The sequence below is a fragment of the Oryzias latipes genome, chromosome 18 (genome assembly GCF_053564925.1).
Source record: "Oryzias latipes strain Hd-rR chromosome 18, Olatipes_Hd-rR_3.1".
Taxonomy (NCBI): Eukaryota; Metazoa; Chordata; class Actinopteri; order Beloniformes; family Adrianichthyidae; genus Oryzias; species Oryzias latipes.
In genome coordinates, this window is record NC_136254.1 from 26665683 (window position 1) to 26686817 (window position 21135).

The 21135-nt window shown below is 40.8% G+C and overlaps 1 protein-coding gene across 22 annotated transcripts in view; it reads left to right on the forward strand.

The window, feature by feature from the left end:
* Nucleotides 1-21135, forward strand: part of LOC101165348 (adhesion G protein-coupled receptor L3) — a 315230-nt gene that overhangs the window by 153215 nt on the left and 140880 nt on the right. For all 22 annotated transcript variants that reach the window (XM_023948942.2, XM_078936168.1, XM_078936171.1 and 19 more), the window contains one exon: nucleotides 17844-17953. In XM_023948942.2, the coding sequence (XP_023804710.1) occupies nucleotides 17844-17953 (110 nt within the window). The remainder of the gene's footprint in view (nucleotides 1-17843; nucleotides 17954-21135) is intronic.

Sequence of the window (21135 nt, forward strand, 5' to 3'; positions counted from 1 at the left end):
AACAAGGTATGGTGTTGTTGTAAATACGCTATCGTGGCTAACATGTATTCGTGTTGAACTGTGTTTTTCATCATTACTAGCAAGTTGGTGAGTTAGCATTGTCACAGTAGCGGTTGTTTTAGTGGTATCACTCTGTTTTTTACGTGTTGTAAACAAGGTATGGTGTTATTGCTAATACGTTTATGTGACTAATATGTTGTTGTGTTGGTCTGTGCTTTATGTCAGTTATGAACAAGTTTGTGAGTTAGCATAGTCACAGTAACGTTTGTTTTAGCGGTAATAGAATTGTTTTTTTCAGTGGTTTTCAGTGGTTGCAAACAAGGTAGGGTGTTATTGTAAATATGCTGTAGCAGTGTCCGACTGTGTATTTGTGTGTATATATATATATATATATATATATATATATATATATAAATAACTCACCGCACTCCACGAGCACCTGGCAGCACAAAGGAACCAGCTGCTAAGAGATGGGACTTACCCCGAGGGACGATCCCCCAAAGGGTGCAGTCCTATCCAACTACCGGCCAATGACCTGTCTCTCCACAACATGGAAGCTCATGTCAGGCATCATTGCAACCAAGATAAATAGGCACATGGATCAATCCATGAGCAACACACAGAAGGGCATTGGTAGAGTTTCCAGAGGAGCCGAACACCCACTCCTGGTTGACAGAACAGTCACTCAAGACTGCAGGCCACGACACACCAACCTGTGCACAGCCTGGATTTATTACAAGAAAGCCCAGACTCAATGTCACACACATGGATCACTGAATGCTTGGAGCTGTACAACATCAACAGGACTCTAAGAGCCTTCATAGGAAACTCAATGAAGCTGTGGAAAACCACCCTTGAAGCCAATGGGAAGCCACTTGCACAAGTGTCCATCAAATGTGGGATATACCAAGGTGATGCTCTGTCCCCACTGCTGTTCTGCATAAGTCTTAACCCCCTCAGCCAAATAATCAACAAGACTGGCTATGGATACCGACTCAGAATTGGGGCCAACATCAGTCACCTCCTTTACATGGATGACATCAACCTATGTGCTAAGAGCGAGCAAGACATTGACTCCCTGATCCACACCACCAGGATCTACAGTACTGACATTGGGATGTCATTCGGGCTCGAGAAATGCAGCCGGATGGTGACAAAGAGAGGCAAGGTAGTCCACACAGGAGGGGTCTCACTCCCAGAAAGAAACAATAGCAGACATTGAGGACAGTTACAAGTATCTTGAAATTCTGCAGGCAAATGGCAACCTGGAGCAGGCAACAAGGAAAGCTGCAACAGCTAAATACCTCCAACGAGTAAGGCAAGTCCCGAGAAGCCAGCTCAATGGCAAAAATAGGACCTGGGCAATAAACAGCTACGCACTGCCAGTTATCAGATATCCTGCAGGAATAATAAGATGGCCAAAGGAAGAGATACAGACCACGGATATTAAGACATGAAAGCTCCTCACCATGCATGGAGGGTTCCATCCCAAATCCAGCACCCGGAGACTGTATGCTAGCCGCAAGGAAGGAGGCCGAGGACTAGTGAGAATGGAAGCCACTATCCAGGATGAAACATCCAAGATCCATGAATAAATCAAGCTCAAGGCCCCAACTGACTGTGTGCTCAGTGAATGTCTCAGGCAATGGAGAGCAGAGGATACAGTGCTGGAGGACAGATCCTCATGGGAGGACAAACCCCTGCATGGGATGTACCACCGGACCATAACTGAAGTGGCTGATATCAAGAAGTCCTACCAATGGCTAGAAAGGGCTGGCCTACAGGACAGCACAGAAGCGCTCATCCTGGCAGCCCAGGAACAAGCCCTGAGCACCAGAGCGATAGAGGCTCAGATCTACCACACCAGACAAGACCCAAGGTGCAGGCAGTGCAAAGAGGCGCCTGAAACAATCCAGCACATAACTGCAGGGTGTAAGATGCTGGCAGGGAAAGCATACATGGAGCCCCACAATCAAGTGGCTGGAAAAATCCACAGGAACATGTGTGAAGAACATGAACTGGAAACCCCAAGGTCAAAATGGGAAACACAAATATGAATAAACACAAATGGGAATGAGAGAGCAAAGATCCTGTGGGACTTCCAGATCCAGACTGATAGGATGGTAATGGTGAACAAATAAGACATTGTAGTGGTGGATAAAGAACAGAGGAAAGCCGTTGTGGTGGATGTGGCAGTGCCAAGCGATGGGAACATCAGGAAGAAGGAACATGAGAAATACCAGGGACTCAGAGAAGAACTGGAGAAAGCATGGAAAGTGAAGGTGACAGTGGTGCCAGTGGTAATCGTCCACTGGTAGAGGACCCGAGCTTGTGTGAGTAACCACCCGCGGAGGGTGAGAGGGGCATTTTTAAATATACAGTATATATACATATATATATATATGATGACACATTACAGTTTTCACCATCTCCCAAACTGTCACCAATTGTGTGTTAAGATGTCAGACATTGAAATCCCCGCTGCCTCGTTTTAAATGAGCACAGTCAGGACTGACAGATGTGCTGGCGCTTGCATTTTAATTCGTCACTGTCACAGCTATTGCGCTGTATAAATCATGCATGTCGTGCATGTGATGATGACAAAAAAGAAATTTACATAGAATTATGATGGCGTTTGTAATCTGCGGTGGATTAACTTTACTCTTAGGATTAAAAAAAAACAACTTTAACAGAAGAAAGGCTTTTTTTCTTGTTCTTCCCGTGCTGGAAAGCCACAGCTCAGCTTCTGTGCGCCGCTACGAAGGAAGCCAATATCGGCGAGACTTGGGATCGCAATCAAAGTTGAAACAGCAACACTGTTCTCTGCTGCCTTTGAGCTCTCGAGATGCGTATCTGAAGACATCCAAGAAAATAGCCGAGGATCACTGAGCTCTGATGTCTGCGTGCTCAGAGAGGCTGCACATGTGGGTGCATCAATAAAAGGAGCCGAGCGCTTGTGACAAAGAGGCTTCATTTCATACTGGCCCCATGACCCCCCCCCCCGCCCCCCCTTCCCCCCCAGAAGGATGCTTCGGTTTACTCATTTCTGGAAGTAACACCGCTGGTGTAATCAAATTAACATTCATAAGCAAGCTTTGTTGTGTAATTTAGATATGCTTTATAAACTCCTGCTCCACTCATAAAAACGGTTTTATGGGATTTATTTGAATACCCCCACCCTGGCTGCACTTGTTGAATTGGTCCAACTCCCATCTGTCTTACTGCCAAATTTATACTTCTATGGATATTGGTATCGAAATACAGGATCATGGATTGACCTTTACAAGGGAGTAAAAAATACACCAGCTAATAGTCGTTTTGGTCCTTTAATAAACTGAGCCGTTCCAAGCAAGCCTGCTTGGCAAGTTTTGAAAGAAAGGCTGATAAGAACAACAGTCTACCCTTCTGGCTAAATGATATTTCTTTCAGATTACCCAAAAAGCATGATATATTGTTTAAGAAAAATAGTGTTTTGCTTCTGTTTCCTCTTTCCATATGAATTTTTTCAAAGAGTAAATCCTTTGACTTTCGGATTGAAGCACGTTAAAAAAAACAAATACATCTGAGGCAAAGCCAATTCGATAAGTTTGATTTAGATATGTTACGATGCAGTCATGATGTCCACATTGTTTTAAAAAAAAAACAGTTTAAACTGAATCAACACCAGAAAAAAAAAGACATCGCTAGCAAACCTTTCTGTTATTTTAGCTTTAATTTTGATTGGTTAAAGCTAACACCTACTCAATAGCCTTTTACTTTAATAATTATTTTGCTTCTTCTTTGAAGACTTTTATTGAAAATTATTTATTATTTTACTGTACAAATTGTTGGAAATATTAGGGAGATCTAAAAGCTTCATAAAGTTAGCTTAAATTGAGTAGCGAAAATGTTAAATTCTAAAGCAAAGTTAGTCATATTTATTAGCTTCTCCTCCAACTTTACCATTTTTGATTCAGATGTTTTGATGCATTTAATATGTCCACATTTAATTCAATTCAGTTTTATTTATATAGCCCAATATTACAACCATAGTTGTCTCATCTTACAAAAATAAATGTTCAAACTGACTCAATACAGTAAACATGACTCTATTGCTGGCAAACCTGTTATCAGTTTTAGCTTTCAACAATGTCCTGCTTTTGGTTTATTATATTATATTTTTATGTTATGGTTGAAAAAGTGCAATACAAATAAAGTTTAGTTTGATTTTATTTATTTTGATTGCTTAAAGCTAGTTCCTCTTCTCCGTAGCTATTTATTTTAATAGGCATTTTGCTTTTTCCTAGAAAAACTTTTATTGGACACCGTTTTATTTTATATTGTCTAAAGTAAATAAATCACTGTTCATAAAGTTAACTTCAATCGGTTAGCATAATTCTTCATACTTAGCAGCTTTTCCTTCTACTTTCTCTGTCTTGTTTGACATATTTATAAAAGAAATCTTTGAATCTAAAGTGTCTACTTGCCAAATATTTTTGAGAAATGTCTTATTATGTGATTCAGATCTTTTAAATAGCCAATCTGCAAAAGAAGGAAGTAAAAGAAAGAGATGCGGGGTTTGAATGAGGCTCCAAGGTGATAACCTTTGACCTTTTCCCCAGTGTCCAAGTGTTTTTCTGACAAAACTCTATCTTAAAATAATATTTTTTCTTCGCAGCGCTCCAATACGACACCTACGAGTTCATGCACAGCTGGAAAAGGATTTTTTTTTTTTCCACGGCTAATTAATTTCATCTGAAGGCTGTTGATTTATGCAGTTAAACTCTTTTTTTCCACATAAATTTAGGAAAGAAAAAAGTCATGTGGGGATGATCACCGCCCTGCCTTCTGTTGGTGCTTCAGCCGCATTGTTCTTTAGCTGTTGTTGCACTGGAGTGAACTAAAGCTTATCGAGCAAACACACAACATTAGAGAGGGTTAGAACTGTGTTATGTAAAATCTTATGAAAGCTGGTAATCTGTGCAGAACGCTGAAGGGAGGATTATGCCTGTCAGGGATAAGAAAAAAAACGGCTTAAGATGCTCTTTTTAAAATAAACATTTTTAATGTATACACGGAGTGAGGAGCTCACGAGGGCTGATTTATCCCGACCTTTTCCAACCATCCCTGATGAAACTTATATCAGCCTTTTAAAGGATCAGCAGAGAGAAAATATGACGGAAATCAATCGTCGTCAATAAGTCTTTCTTTAACCACGACTCTCGTACTGAAAGGGGTTTTGGTCACACTTTGACTTTAGCTGAAGAACTTTGTGTGCGTTTGTGCTAAACCATGTGACCGTCAATAGAACACCCGCGTCCTTCAGCGATCCTCACTCACCCTACCCTCAGCCATTGGGGGTGTTTTTCCTTTTAAAAGTCTCTCTGTCTCAACAGAGAGCGCTGAAATCCTCCATTTAGAAAATGATGCTAAACAACCGGACTGCTGCCCTTGACTTGCCATCACCATTATTTTTAGCCGGGGTGTCCCGTTCTCTGGGATCACCAGAGCCCTCTGTCTTGAGGAAGGCGTACTGCGGGCCACACCTAGTGTTTTTCTGATGTGCTTTTAGCGGATAAAAAGGACCAAATGGGTCAAAAACTGGCACCGATGTAATCAGACAGTTGGCAAGCGTTAGAAAAAGAAATTTAAAAAAAAAGCGTCTTTTATGATGATAGAAAGACAGAAATGATTAAAAAAAAGCGCATGCCTCAGCTGCAATTGCAGTCAGCTTGTGTGCAGCACAATGTGGGTGCAGGAGAGGCATGGGCGGCTGGTGCCTCACCTGCTGCTTTCTCATGCATTTAAACAGAATATTCATAGATTTGCTACTTATTTTACAACAGAAAACCTACACAGATAAAAGTAATCATAGATTAGACATGTCTATAAATTAATATAAGATTTTTATTTTTCATTTTTAAAAACTATACTCTTCAAAATGTATGTATTTTTAAGCTATATTTTGCCTCACCTGCCTCCCCTGACTGCACAAATCCATAAATGTGAACCTTTGTCACACTAAAGAACAATTTATGTTATGAAATATGAGTTATTTTCGTAGCTCATGTTCCTACCTGGAAGTAAGAGGCTTCTGAGGCTCCACCTATCCCTCCATGTGGGTGCCGCCCATTTATTGATGTCAGCCTAGAGCCGAGCTCAGCAGCGTGTCTGTTTTACCCAAGAAAACAAACAACATCCGAACTTTTCCAAAGATGGATGTTCAGATTGTGTCTATAAAATGAAAACGCTTTTACTGATTACTGCTAGTTTTGTGGAGAAAGTGGGCGTGTCTGTTAGCCTGGAGGGAAGTGCTGGGAGGGGGCTGTTCTCACTTATCTACATCAAAATGTGGGAACCCACTTGCTTTTGTGGCTCAGAGTGCAGGTTTTTTAGAGAATTACTCAAAAATGCGTGAATGGATCAAAATACCGCTTTGGGGTTGTTTTCGGTGAGGAATGAACATTATAATACAGTTTAAAAGCTCATACTAATTGAATTTGCAGGATATTGGCCTTTTAAAGAGCAATTAATTACTACTCCATCTAAAAAGTAATGGATTACCAAATCCCTCTTTAAGGAGAAGTTACAGATTTTTGATTATTTTCTAACAAAATGAGTTTGGTTAGAAAATAACATTTATTTTTGATCTTTTATATCCGAGTTAAATGGATGCATCAGTTTGGCAGAGAAGCCCAGACCAATCAATAAATTTTTTTTATTTTTTTTTGTTAGAAATTCGTGGTAGTTGTTTACTGTGTTGGTGTTTCACTACAGGAATTAAAGGAAGTGGATGAATTTCCCACTGATGGTGATCAAAGAGGATCTAAGATGAGGCATCTGAGCTCCCAAGATGGTAGAAGATCCACGTGTGGGTGGAGCCGGTGGGTGGAGGAGGGATGTGCTGGGATTCTACAATAGCTGGTGAAGAAGTTTAGAGGAAAAGATGAATCATCTTGATGTCTAAAAGACAATTGGTCATCTCTGGATAGAAAAAAAAAAATCGAGCAAAGTTTGGGATTAACCAGCAATAGTTGTCCTTTAGGATCACGTTTCAAATGTAAAGTCCCAATCGAAGCCATTTTTTATGTAATTTTTAGAAGTGTGGCTGAAAGCAAGAATCTTTGTCATCTGATGAGTTATAAGAAAAGTCTTTGAATAATAAGCTGTGAGCTTTGATCTACTGGGGTTTCCCAAAGGTAAAGGAGAAAAAAAAATGACCTCCTTGTGAGATTCTTCCTTTGAACAATTTATAAGAAAACTTGGAGCTCCCAGAATTCATAGGTACTCTGAGCCCTTTTGGGTCATGGCTTAAAAAACTTTATGTTGGCCCCCGTGTTTGGCCTTAGTCACATGCACCATACGGGTGCTGTGGGATGTGTGCTATAACATGGGGGGGGGGGGGGGGGGGGTCGTAGAGGGGTGTGGCCTTATCATAACCCTTTAACACCAGAGATGTCGCCGGCGACATTTAATTGACACTTTCACATCCCGTAACTCCTTGACTCCTTGATCAACCGATTCTGATAGGCGGCTTTGGATGTCAGCTTTGTGCCAATATCCAACACATTACTAACCAAAAGTGTTGCATAACGGCAAGTAAAAACCTTTTCTTAACCTTACTGTATGGTTTTGCATATCAGCGCAGGGTTGCTTTTTTAGAATTCACTGGAATAACATTAATTGCGTAAACGGTTGAAGAGTAACGCTGGTCGAAAGAATGTCAACACTGGAGCAACAATCCTGTGGTAAAAGCATTAAGGGGAGTGCAAGTATGTATTGCAGTTCCCTTGATGCTACTTGCTCATACAGCGGCCTTAAGGTGCATAGTGATAATGGACCGTACCATTGTGGTGTGTGTGTTAAGTTTAGCTTATTTGTAAGGATAATGTAAGTTACACGCTTGACGTATGAGTGATGTTGTTGAAGGGTTCCCTTTAGGCGGCACTCCAGACGATAGTAAAGTGTAAGTAATGGTTCCCTACTGACCAAACAACACTTTCATTTCCTTCAGGCCATGTCCCAGAGCCACTACGTACGTTTTGTGTATGAAATTTTGGTCTCTTGTCATATATGTGTGATGTATGTGTAATTCAGTGTTTCTTGCTTTTGTCGATGTGCGTAGATGTCCGTCAAAGGTTTCAGCCGACGGGTCTTCAACGTGAATTTGGTTTACAGCTATTTTACGTAGTTTATACACAATTATTACGTAAATCTTGTGCAATTGTGCGTGATTTTGTTCCACGTGTGTCAAACGGACTTTTCAGGCATGTACCACAGATTTATAACTTTTTTTGAGTCCATACATTGCACATATCACGTTAAAATTATGTAATAGACGTACAAGTCACTAGTAAATTGCACAAAAAACAGCGCAATAATCACGCACAGTTCAAGTTCTCCGTTGATGTATATGTTCTTTGCGTGGTTTATCCGTAGTTTTAACGTGGTTGATTTGTGGTACATCAGTGAAAATTTTAGGTAAATTCCTCAACCGTTCTCACTGTTTTTATGGACATTCACGTACGTGTACTGTGGCTGTGGCTGTGTGACATGACCTATAATTTCAAGAGTCAGGGTGCCCACAAGAAGCGTGCACTCATGTGAAACGGCCTTACAGGCGCAGTCTGCAGGATTTGGGATGTCCTTGAAAAAGCCGTTTGACACGTCTGCATCAACTTCACCCTCACTTATTCATGTGTGTTGTATTAGTGTTCGGTATGACTTCACCGTAGAAAACTATTTGCTTGAACATTCTCGCTCTACGGGCTCATTGAAGCGTCAACGACCTTGACCTTTCATGTGGTCCACCTCCTCAGGTTTACCCGTAAAAACAGCTCTGACTGAGACTTTAGTTTTATAAGTCTTGCTCTTGGAACACTTCACTTTAATTGAGTAAAATGTTTGAAGTAAATTTGGGACAGACTCATATTTTCCTGAATAATTGTAGCAAATTGAACGAGCTTTTAAAAAATAAGACATTAGCGCGATAATGATAATCCTCAGATGGAAGGCCGCCTTTTTCCTGGACTAATCCATCTGAGAACAATTTATTCGCTCATCTATAGTAGTGTTTTTTCTTATGAGGTGTGTGGTGGTTGAAAGGTTGTTGGCTGTTGTTCCTGCGACAGAAGACAGCTTGAATGAGAGAAGATGGATGCTGGGACGTGCAGCTGGGAAAGATAATGAATGAAGTCGAGTGTGGGTGGTGAAGACCATCACTAAAGTGTAATGGGTCCCAATAGAGGGATGGGAGGATATTGACTTGTCCGTCACATTCTTTTTTTTCTCCTTTTCCCTTTCTCCTTCGTCCCCAGCTTAGAAATACAAGTGTGTACAGAGCACACAATGATGTAAACAGGAGAAACAGATTGTACAAACAGACACTTTGGTGGCACATGAGATGACTTTGTGTACCTTTTCTTTTTCTTGACACATGAACTGAGATGTGTTCTCTTTGGACAGCAAAAACAAGAGCTGTAGCTCATGTTGTGTGCGGTTTGTTACAGATATGATGGATAAACAAGAGTTACCTTTGTTTCCAGCTTAGGAAGAAAACCCACATGTTGCAGTTCCTCAAATGACCACTAGAGGCTGGTTTCAAAAATGCTGGTTTTCTATTGATTTTTTTCATAGTAAAACAAATGTTTTAAACAGTGAAAACACGATAACAAAGGGAATGTATTTATGTTTAGCAGCTAGGTGGAGTTTAAAGACCCAATCTGAAGGAATTTGTGTTTTTAACATGTTCTTGTGTCGTTTTTCAGATGAAGAAACAGGCAAATATGCCAAATATGAAGACAATTAAGCTTAAAATTGCATTTTGGAGATTCTCTTTATTCCACACAATCCGAATCAGGAGCAGAAAAATGACCAAGTTACCGGTACTGTGACTCAGGGGTTGGAGACTCTGCTATAGGAGACAAATTATTTGTCCAATGTCCTTGGATACACACCTATTTTGACTTATTTTATACACTTTCATATACATTTTATGAAAAATTGCTTGAAGCAACTTTAGCCTCTTGGAAGCCAATTCAGCAAAACCCTCAACTGAACTTTGTTACTCTCAACCTTCGTTTGTATTTTTGCCATTTCCCTCCTGATTTAACAATATTCCACTACTAAAGAGAAACACACTAACCCCCCCCCCCCCCCCCCCCCCCCCCCCATCACATGCAGCATCTCCCTTGTCTGTTTGACCTAACCCCTGCTGTCGGATCTCATTATTTTCTTCAAACCCATACATCCATCTGCCCTCCCCACCTCGTTTTTTTCATTATTTGCCCCTGTGTCAGCGGTTAATAGATCCCGGGTATTCGGACCTTTTGCTGTCATCAGAGCCGGCAGGGGGATCAGCCTGCGATTAGAGTGATTACGGTTTGTGCTTACATAGAGCTCCGCTGCTTTGTGCCACATCTCCCCATGTCAGCTGGCAGTCTGCGTTCTAATCTGTCAGTTATAACAAAACAGCCGACAAGAGGAGCTGCAGGAAGTCAGGAAAAATGGGGAGAGGAATAGTTGATTTTGCTGTCCAAATCGACAAAATTAATTACTGTTTTGCCATTTTTGGGTTCTACTCGGCCAGATCTGATACAGTGGGACAAAAAAGTCTAAGCAGCCATCAATTGTGCAAGTTAGTGGGAAATAGGTATTTGGGTATTTGGTCAATAACAAAAGTTCACCTCAATACTTTCTTGTATACCCTTTGTTGACAATGACAGCAGTCAAACTTTTTCTGTCTTCACAAGGTTTTCACAAACTGTTGCTGGTATTTTGGCCCATTCCTTCATGCAGATCTCCTCTAGAGCAGTGGGGCTGTCACCTGCAGGTGTGTGGTTCTGGAATTTTTGCTCACTGTTCTTGTGCCCCAGATGGAGATTATCAGTGGTCTTATACGTCTTCCATTTCCTAATAATTGCTCCCACAGTTGATTTCTTCACACCAAGCTACTTACCTATTGTAGATTCAATCTTCCCAGCCTGGTGCAGGTCAATAATTTGGTTTCTGGTGTCCTTAGACAGCTCATTGGTCTTGGTCATAGTGGAGTTTGGAGTACGACTATTTGGGGTTGTTGACAGGTGTCTTTTATATAGATAACCAGTTCAAACAGGTAACAAGTGCAGAGCCAGAAATCTTGCTTGTTTGTAGATGACCAAATACTTATTTTTCACCATAATTTACAAACAAATTCTTTTAAAATCACACGATGTGATTTTCTGGATTTTTCTCATTTTTCTCTCATAGTTGAGGTATCTCTGTGATGAAAGTTACAGGTCCCTCTCGTCTTTTTAAATAGGAGAACTTGCAGAATTTTTGTTCGACTGTGGAGTTACATATTTCGATGGGTTGCATTATAGTGCAGCTCTGGTGCAATTCCCGGCTGGCTCTTCTCTGTGTGGAGTTTTCTTATTAACCTTGTGCATGTGTTGGGGTCCTCCAAGGACTCCAGTTTCCTCCCACAAACCAAAAACATGCTTCATAGTTTAACTGATGTCTCTAAATTGCCCCCAAGTGTGTATGCTATGCTACTTACACCCTGGGCATGTGATTTGTGTTCAGAAACGCGCTAAACGAGCATTCTTGAACCGCCATGTAGCATAGGCTTTTCAAACTGGATCCAGGTGCGAAATCTCGAAGGCTTTTTCTTTCACAGCTCTATTCCAAAAGACTTGGTGTCATATAATTCTGGCCGGACACAAACCACAATTAATTTCTCCTTAATGATCAATATTTAAACGGTCCATGATTTGAAAGGTCACCATCCATACGTCACTACCAAATCCAAGTCCCTGATTGGCCAAAGTGCAGCTGGTTTGACTTGCAAGGCTTGTTCATTGTCTGTGCGTTTTCTACATAGAGCCCAAAAACGAACAAATAACTTGTGTTGCGATGTGTGAACACGAGAGTTTTGCCTCAACCATGCATTTACGCACGTTTACATAGACTACTCCTTGGAAGTATTTAATTGAACAGCGAGAGGGCCCTGGTTCAAATCCCGGCTGGGTTCTTTTATGTGTGCAATTTGCATGTTCTCCTCTTTGGTTTTCTCTGGGCACTTAGTTTACCTCCCTTAGTCCAAAAACATGCCTCATACGTCAACTGGTGTCTCTAAATTGCCCCTAGGTGTGTGAGTGTGCACCCCGCCTTCGCCCAACAGTAATTGGGTTTGCTCCAGCAACCCCGTGCCTCAGACAGGGTTTAGACCGAAGGATGTGATGGTATATCGTGAACCATCAAAGATAAATAAACAAAAAAAAAGAGAACATCCTAAGATGTACGTCACTAAGTAAACTTTGATTTTTCTTTCACTCTGGCCGTTTATTGAGGCCCAAGCCTTATCAAACGGGTTCGTCCAAGTCAAAGGCACTGCCCTGTCTGACCGTTGACGTCCTACCATGGTGCCCGCTGCTGGGTCCACGGTTCCAGCCGGGGGGGGGTCTATACACAAGCACGCACTTCTCCAGCCACGCCCAGAGAGCAGGGGCCACCGTGCCCTCAGCCATGGCTAAGGGAGCCGCGCTTTAGAAATGTAATCCCCCCCCTCATAACACAGTTGTCAGCAGAGCATGAAAGGCGATCGTCCCTGGCTTCTGTTTTCATAATAAAACGCCATATTTGTTTGAATTATAAAATAATATTAATACTCATGACAACTCTATCTTACTGCGTAGGTTTCAAGGTAGTACATAAATATTGGAATTTTGACTGAAGATATAGTTGTCATATATAGATCTATATATATATTTATCTATATATATATATAAATACTTGTATAGATAAAGAGAGAGAGAGGGAGAGGGAGAAGGAGATATACAGGTAGATCTTTTGGAGCCTGTCATCTCAAAAGTATCTCGCACGCCACAAAAATTTAGGCTCCCCAGACTGATGGATGGATCGACATATTTCCATTGACATCTTTTAAAAAAACACCACCAGGTACTGTTAGGTCTTTGTGTTATGTCTTCCTTCTGCTCTGTTCCCCAACTTAGCTCCAACTCTCTCTCAACTTAAATTTTTTTAAAATCATTTCCTTTAGGACAAAGGGTTTAAGCAACTATGCGTGCAGATTTAAAAAAAATAAAATACTAACACTGGAGGATTTTTGGAATATGGGTCAAGAATGACCGTGATTAAGTCTGCATTCCATGTAATGACTAAACATGATATTTAATCCCTCCTGGGGAAGTTTATATTGTCTGATTCGCTCTTGGATTAGTCTCTAAACCAACAATGTGGGCACGCTCAGATGTAACATCTTCAAACGGATTTTTGGTACCATAAGGCCTCATTTCCCCCTTTTATTGAACAACTCTCATCTAGAGTTTTGGGTGGATTAGTGGATGAACCAGCTGTGCACCCCATTAATGAAAGGATTGTCCAACCTATTGGTTCTATCCAATCATGTCCCTTCCCAACGCACCACCCAATAGACCCTTCTGACGTGACATCAGACAAATGGCAACATCTCCTCCACTGTGTAAAGTTATTTTCCCGTTTTCGGATACAAACAAGCAAAATGATGCTATTTAACCCCATCTTACGTAAATAATAAAACGTAAACTTAACAATTCTAGGGAAATTGACACAGTACTAATTTAGGAAATGTGTGTTGGTTTACTTCTCTTAGATTGCTCACAAATTGAAGCAATCCTCCAATATTTAAGGTTCTATTGCAAATATCAACCTTTGATTGGAGCAGATTTTATTTTGAATGGTTTATATTTTGCCTGATGTTATTCACATGCATCTTAAGTGCAACGGAGCACTAAAACTGATGGAAATTCACGTTGGCCACACATAATACGCGCGGCCAAGACGCACATTGCTACACTGTCGGCACATATTTTACTTTCCAAGGCTAAATTTTGTTGTTGTTTTAAGGGAATGGTTATCAAGCGCCACAGCGAATATTTTAAGTGCTGCTAGAAAGCCTAAGGCTGTCACTTTATCGCGTTAATCGCACTTAATTAATTACAGACATTTTAGCAAATTTTGGTGTTAACCTCTTTCATATACCATGGTCCGGGTGAATACTGGTTCTGATTGGCTGCTGGGTGTGCATTGAAAATTGATAATCCACAGTGATAATGCACGCCTAAAAAAGAAGTTCCGATCACATTGCTTAAATGTTCTGTATCACTGCGCTGGCTTCTTTAAAACAAACTTTTGCTTCCTCATCTCTGAACTGATGCTTTAATTAACTTCTCATGACGATCAGCACATACATCACTATCCTTTGTCGCTGCAGTCAAGGTCACTCACAGAGCATTGTTGTGTTACCGTGACAACGTGCCGCACCACAAAACAAAAAGTTCGCTTTTTTGAAAAGAGTAATCGAAAATCGAAAAAATTAAAAAAAATTAGAAGAAAGTATTAAAAGCTGATTGAATATTTATTCCTTTAATAAGTGACCATGGTGTTACAGTACAGGTTGGAAGTCTGTTCTTCTTCCACTTTCGGCTTCTCCCATCAGGGGTCGCCACAGCGAACGAGTCGCATGGTAAATTTGGCAATGTTTTACGCCGGATGCCCTTCCTGACACAACCTTCTCAAACCGGGCTTGGAACCGTCAGAGGTAGAGAAGGGAACAGGGAGCAGCCCGGAGTCGAACCCGGGTTTCACGGACGGAAGGCGCCGCAAACCAGCACGAGCTAAACAGGTTGGAAGTCTGTTATGATTAAAAAAACTTCATAAAGCCACTTTTTTTGTTGTATTGTAATTTGAGGTTTCCCTGCACCACTATGTCACAATTTTACATGAAAATGCCTAAAAATGAGGGTTTTTACGGCAATTATTAGGTTGAAAAATTTTGCGATTCGAATCGATTAAGTAGCATAATTAACTACCGGCCACAATTAGTTAAACGCACAAAAAAATGTAATTGAATGACAGCATTAAAAATAAGTCAAATGGTCGCACACATTTATATTTTTCAGAAATAACGTTACCATAGTCAATTCCTTTTTTCCTATCCATTTGATCCTTTTTAACCTTAATTCTTCTACAGATCAGACCGTTATCAGCAAAAGCAGAGAAAATATTACAACAGTAATTAGTTTTACTTTCGTGTCAGACCCACTGCAATCGTCTTACTTTTCCTCCGGTTTCAGTGTTTTGTGAACACGGAAAAGGCCAGAACACACACAAAGCTATCATCAGCATAAATTAGAGGAATGAAAATGCTAGCATACAGTAAAGTACTTCTAACCTTTGTCTAACAGAGAGATATGATCCACGACTCATTTAAATCAATTTGGGGAAGCAGCTGGCCAGTTTTCTGTTGGCAAGATTATTTCAATTTGCTTTTTGATTTGTGAACAATCCGAGAGAAGAAAACAAATACAGCTTAGAAAATAAATATCAAAAACATTTTCTTTACGATTGGTAGGATTACCTTCTGTTACTTACCAGTATGTTGAATAGTGTTGTATGTTGTTTAGTTGTTGGTTTTGCCTGTCTATATCTGTAAACGGGGAGCATAACTTCACACTGTGGCGGACATGACGCCATTTTGGCTTTTTCGTCTTAAAGAGGAGACCATGGAGGCGAGAGCGCCACCTCCATTGTTGTTTCCCCCTCTTTCATGGACCTGCCTATTTACTTTGACTGACATTTACCGATTAGGAATGAACTCTTCTCTGCCGGCATCAGGGCAGTCCAGGGAAAGTCGGGGAGTGAGAGAGACGGAGAACAGGGGTGTGGGGGTTCATGAACCCATAAACGCTCACATGGGAGAAAGCCGGCAGACCATATCTCATTACAGCTTTGCCTGTAAACGAGATGGTCTCTTCTTGCTTGTCCCTCACTGCTTCGATTGATTAGTCGGGAACCAATCAATGTTAATTAAGGTGTAGAGAATCCTTTAATTGTTGAGTATGAATCATTGTGTCAGACCCCGCCTTGACCTTCACAAGACTTACCCTGTGAGAAGTCCTGCTAGGAAATAAATATGGTTTATGTATTGCTGGGTAATGGTAATCTTTAAAGGAGTAAGGACTTGATGGATGGCGGTGTGCATTAGCGTCACGCTAAGATCCGGACCAAACCAACGTTCAGGTGCTGTATTTTCGCTTCGCAAAGCAAGAATAGATCAATTCCTGTCACAATGTTTAGGAGCCAACTTTGGAAGATAAGTATTGCTATTAGTGGAGGTGTGGAGGCTCTCTGTGCATGTGAAGTGAGCCTCTGATTGATGACTGCCAAAACCGGAGCGACGCACGAAAACACGCCAGGCACCGTAACTGTTGGTTTTTAATGAAGACCTGCATTTTCTTTTGGAGCTGATTTCGCCCTCAGTTGATTGTTTTTATACTCCCCTCCCGCCGCTGCCATGATGATCCATCATGAATTAATAATGTGGTAATCTGTGGACGGTCCACTGATGGAGCGTCCTGTTCCTCACAAAGAGACCAATGGATCTGATCGGAAACTTTGAATAAACATCAAACATTGAAAAACAGAGCATTATGGGATCGTTTTTAAACAAATATTTATATTCTTTTGATTTGTCCGCTTTTTTGGGCCCCTCGCCCAATTTTTGAACAAATATTACAAATACTTTATTTGTAGAAATAGAGCCAAAATATTGTATTGTATTTTTTGGACAATGGCCGGCTCAGTGACCTAGTGGAAGAGTGTTCGCCCTGATACTTGGAGGTTGTGGGTTCAATCCGCAGTCAGGTCTTACCAAAGACTAAAGATGAGATGAAATAGCTAGCTCATTACGGGGGTTAGGGATGGTCAACTCCAGGCCTCGAAGCCTTGTGTGTCTGCATGATTTCCGGATATCCAATCCCTATTCATGACTGATGACCTGGTTCAGGTGTGTCCAGCCAATTAGAACCTGCCAGAGCAGGGTATGTTGAAAAACATGCAGGAATGTGGCCCTCGAGGCCTGGAAATGGCCATCCCTGGTTGACGGCTGAAAGACACGGCTGTGTCTGAAACTTATCACTGGTGGGTTAAAGACGGAAAACAAATGTCACTCGACCAGGTGTGACGACTGATTGGACTTTTAGGAAGCACATCTACCTACAACCTTTAATTTTTAATTAAAGGATGTAGATGTGCTTCCTATCCTTTTAATTGCCAAAGGACCTGTCACACTGGATGAAGCTCATGGCGCACTACAGGAATTGAACCCTGCACTTAACCAACTGAGCATCCAGCCCAGATCAAAGTCCAAATAAAAGTCCTAAAAACTCTTTGTCCCTACTTCCTGATCACCAAAAGTCCAGGTAATTGTCCTAACAAGTGGTTGTTGTTCCAGTGACTATACCACCCTCAAAACATGACAGTCAGACCCACCTTTTCCAAGTGAATTATACCACCATGTTGGAGTCACACGTCATCAACATGCAACATTTCCATGGCAACTACTCTGGCAAGAATGGTTGCCATAGTAACCAGCAATTAGGAGTGAGTTTGTTGGAAGTGGGCCACACAAATGTTAGACATGAGACCACCGATTTAGATTAGTCTGATTGGTCAGTTTACAACTAGAACAATTTGCATATTATACAAAAAAATTTGGATTAGAAAGATGTTAAAAAAAAAGGTAGCAGAGCAAAAATGGTTATTCTGAAAAACAGAATGACTGAGTAATAGCCGTTAGTATGACATAGACGTCTTTGGGATTTTAGCTTCTTGGAACTACTTCCTGTTTGGAACGTCAGGAGCGAGGGGGGTCAATCAGTCCAGTTCCAATATACATTCAATAGATTTACGTGGAAGGTGAGTTTTGCAGATTGAAATTGTCGCCACAATTTTTGTTGAAGAATGTCTTTTAGCCTCATTAAGCAAACGTGAAGTTACGCCGTTATGTGAGGATGTTTAACAGAACAACTTTTTTCTGCCCTCAGATGCAACAACCGAACCCAGTGTGCCGTCGTGGCCGGACCGGACGCGTTTCCTGACCCATGTCCGGGGACTTACAAGTATCTGGAGGTCCAATATGAATGTGTACCTTACAGTATGTACTCTGCCCTCTTTACTTTTTTATATATATTTATGTTATAACCTACATTTATATTTACAACTTTTGGTGTAAAAGTAAAAGTGTGCTTTAGGGGTACTGAAGTGGAAGGATTCAGGAAGTGGCTTTTTCCTCGTGAGTCATGTACTTTACTTAAAAAGCAAAAATGTTCCTGACAGAATTCTCTACATGAGAATGATGTTGTTTGTCAAAGGGGAGAAATGTTACAATCCCAGCGCCTTTGATGTGCCAGGCAGCAGATAAAAGCTTTCCTTCTCTTCTTGATCTTCGCACGACTTTAAATATTTTCCATCCTCAGCTACATTTCCTTTATCAAATATCCACACTTTTGCTACTTTTTTCCTTCACCTTTCACGATTATCCCTTGCGTTTTACACGTCTTATAATGGCGAGTCCAGGGTAACCAAAGCATCAGCAGCCCACAGAATCCCATCTGAAAGAGGTAAATATGAATCATTGAAAGGTAAAAAAAACAAGAACTACAACAACATGAGTGAAAACATCTTGGAGAGGAAGTTTGTTTGTTCGGTGGAGAGGATGGAGGGAGCACCGTAGAGGTGACCTCATGACCTAAACCTTAATTTATACGCCACGAAACAACAAAGTATCTCCAGCCCATTGGTGTTCCTGTAGTCTTTGACGGAAACTAGTACTCGGCCATGACTTTTGTTCAAAATCCGTGTGGTCTGTTGCTGCTGGATAGAATTCCAGCCATTCAAATTCAAATCAAACCCATCTTGTGAGCATTTGATGTCCTCACATGGCTCCCTCAGAAGTCCTGCACGGCGGCTGCTTTCATGGCTCAATGCCAGAGTCCTTTTTACCTACCATCCAAAGCCGGCAAATAGATCTGTTAAACACGACTTTTTGCACTTTTAGGAATTTATTTTTTAACCAGTTTTGTGTGTTTCATCCAGCATGTGAAACACTCTTCCTGCTGAAACTAGACTTTGATGGCTAAACTATTCATGAGCCACAGCAGCTTCCTGCTTTTTCTCATCTTTAAACCGTAGTTCATAACTTTTTGTCTTTCCTGTTTTAGACATCCTGCGGGATATCCTGTTCCAGCAATTCAAATTTCCAACGTACAAGTTTTCTGGCACTGGCGTTGGTGCTTAGGAGCATTTTTTTTTGTGTGTGTCCAACTTCATCCTGAACTCCTGATGTCATTGCTGTATTTTCTGTGACAAAAATTGTTCAATATGAACGTCTGGTCTGTAGCCAGATTTCATCTCAGTTCCTAAGTATAATTTCCCACTACCCCAGAGGGAATTCTGTCTAAACCATGTGGTATGAATTATTTCAATCACACACACTTGAACATGTTTAAAAAAATAAAATAAAAAAAAGCACCTGGTTTCCATTAGATTTACCCCCCCCCCCCCCCCCCCCTTACAGTAATCATTTTTTTAAATAAACGTGGTACCACCCAACATCCAGGCCGTCATATGTCCATCGGCTTATTGATGCAAAACACGAGTCAAAAACTGATCCTATAATGGTGGGTAATAGTCTGGTTCTTAATCATGCCAATATACAGGCCAACTAAAGCGGGGAACAACGTCTCATTCTTTTACTTTTGATCAGATAGTGTCAAAAGAAAAACACGTCTGCCGCTAATGCATTAACATAACAGACGTCATGCAGACGTTTATTTATACTGGGGTTGGTGCAGACTATGTAGATTCTTTTTTAGATCGTTTAACATTTGTGTTTTGATTACGATCTCCCTAATAGAAAGTACTAAAAAAAGATCCCTGAATGCATGTCTTATATCTTAGATTGGATGAAGACAGGGCGACTTGGGAGGTGGACGTCCTTGAAGCCTTAGCCACATGCACCTATATGGGGGTTGCCCCTAGGGATCCAACTCTCCACAATTCAGATCAAGCTTCAATTTGTGGTCATGGTTTTGTTTGGATTCAATGTATGCTTTGTGTTTTACAAAACCACAAGGAAAAGAAAAAATAAATTCAGGAAAGGGGAAAGTGACTCATTGCATCCCTAGTATCTACTCATAAGGGTAGCTTGTAACCCTTATGCTATCCTAAGCGCTTTAACATTGGGAGTCGGGTCATCTAGACCCACTAGACAGTGCGCTGAACCTTTTTTCTTCAATGATTTGTGAACCTCACTGGTGTCCATGGATTACATGAAATCTTTCCACCTTTATCCACCTTTGTCATGGTAGGGAGAACACGTTAATGTTGTAAAGGTGAGGTCATCTAAGATAGCACAAGGGTTAAAGCTACGTTCACACCGACCTCGGCAATGCCTGTTCAAGCGACCCCTTCCTATGAAAAGTCTAAGTAAGGCTTCCACATTTAAACTCTTGCATTTGTATGTAGCTGTACATGTTTCTATAACCGTTTTTGGGCTCTAGATAGATAGATAGTAGGCCTGCAACAAATCGCAAATATACCGGTATCGCGATATCAAGCTGTGCGATATACATATCGCTAAAGATAGCGAAAATTGCAATAAATGGTCATCTTAAATGTGCTTAAACAATCTTATGGCAACTTAAGGTCTTTCACAAATCACATAACTTCTATTATACATTTGACCAATCGGATGGAACCCTTTCATAGTAGATGTTTGCCACCTATGTAGACGAGGGGCATTTGGAGTATAATTTAAAGTTTGTTGACTCTTATTTGAATTAAACTGTTGCAGTGAAATGGAAATGATGTTTTTGATGGTTTTGCCATTTGTTCGCAAGTTATACCGTCATCGCAATATCGATCTCTAATATCACGAGTTTTCCTCATATCATCATCATAATATGATTTATTTGTCGTTGTCACACGTGCAATGAAATTTAAAAGTGCCTCCTGGTAAGTGCAACATTCATACCTAAAAATGGAATACTAAAAATAATAAATAATACATAAAAACTACATATGTATTAAACTAGAGTTAAACGTACAAAACCGAAAATTGACCCTTGTGCTATCCTAGGCCCTTTAACATTGGGAGTTGGGTCATCTAGACCCACTAGACAGTGCGCTGAACCTTTTTTCTTCAATGATTTGTGAACTTCACTGGTGTCCATGGATTACATGACATCTTTCCACCTTTATCCACTTTTGTCATGGTAGGGAAAACACGTCAATGCGAGGGTGGGGTCATATAAGATAGCACAAGGGTTAAACCAG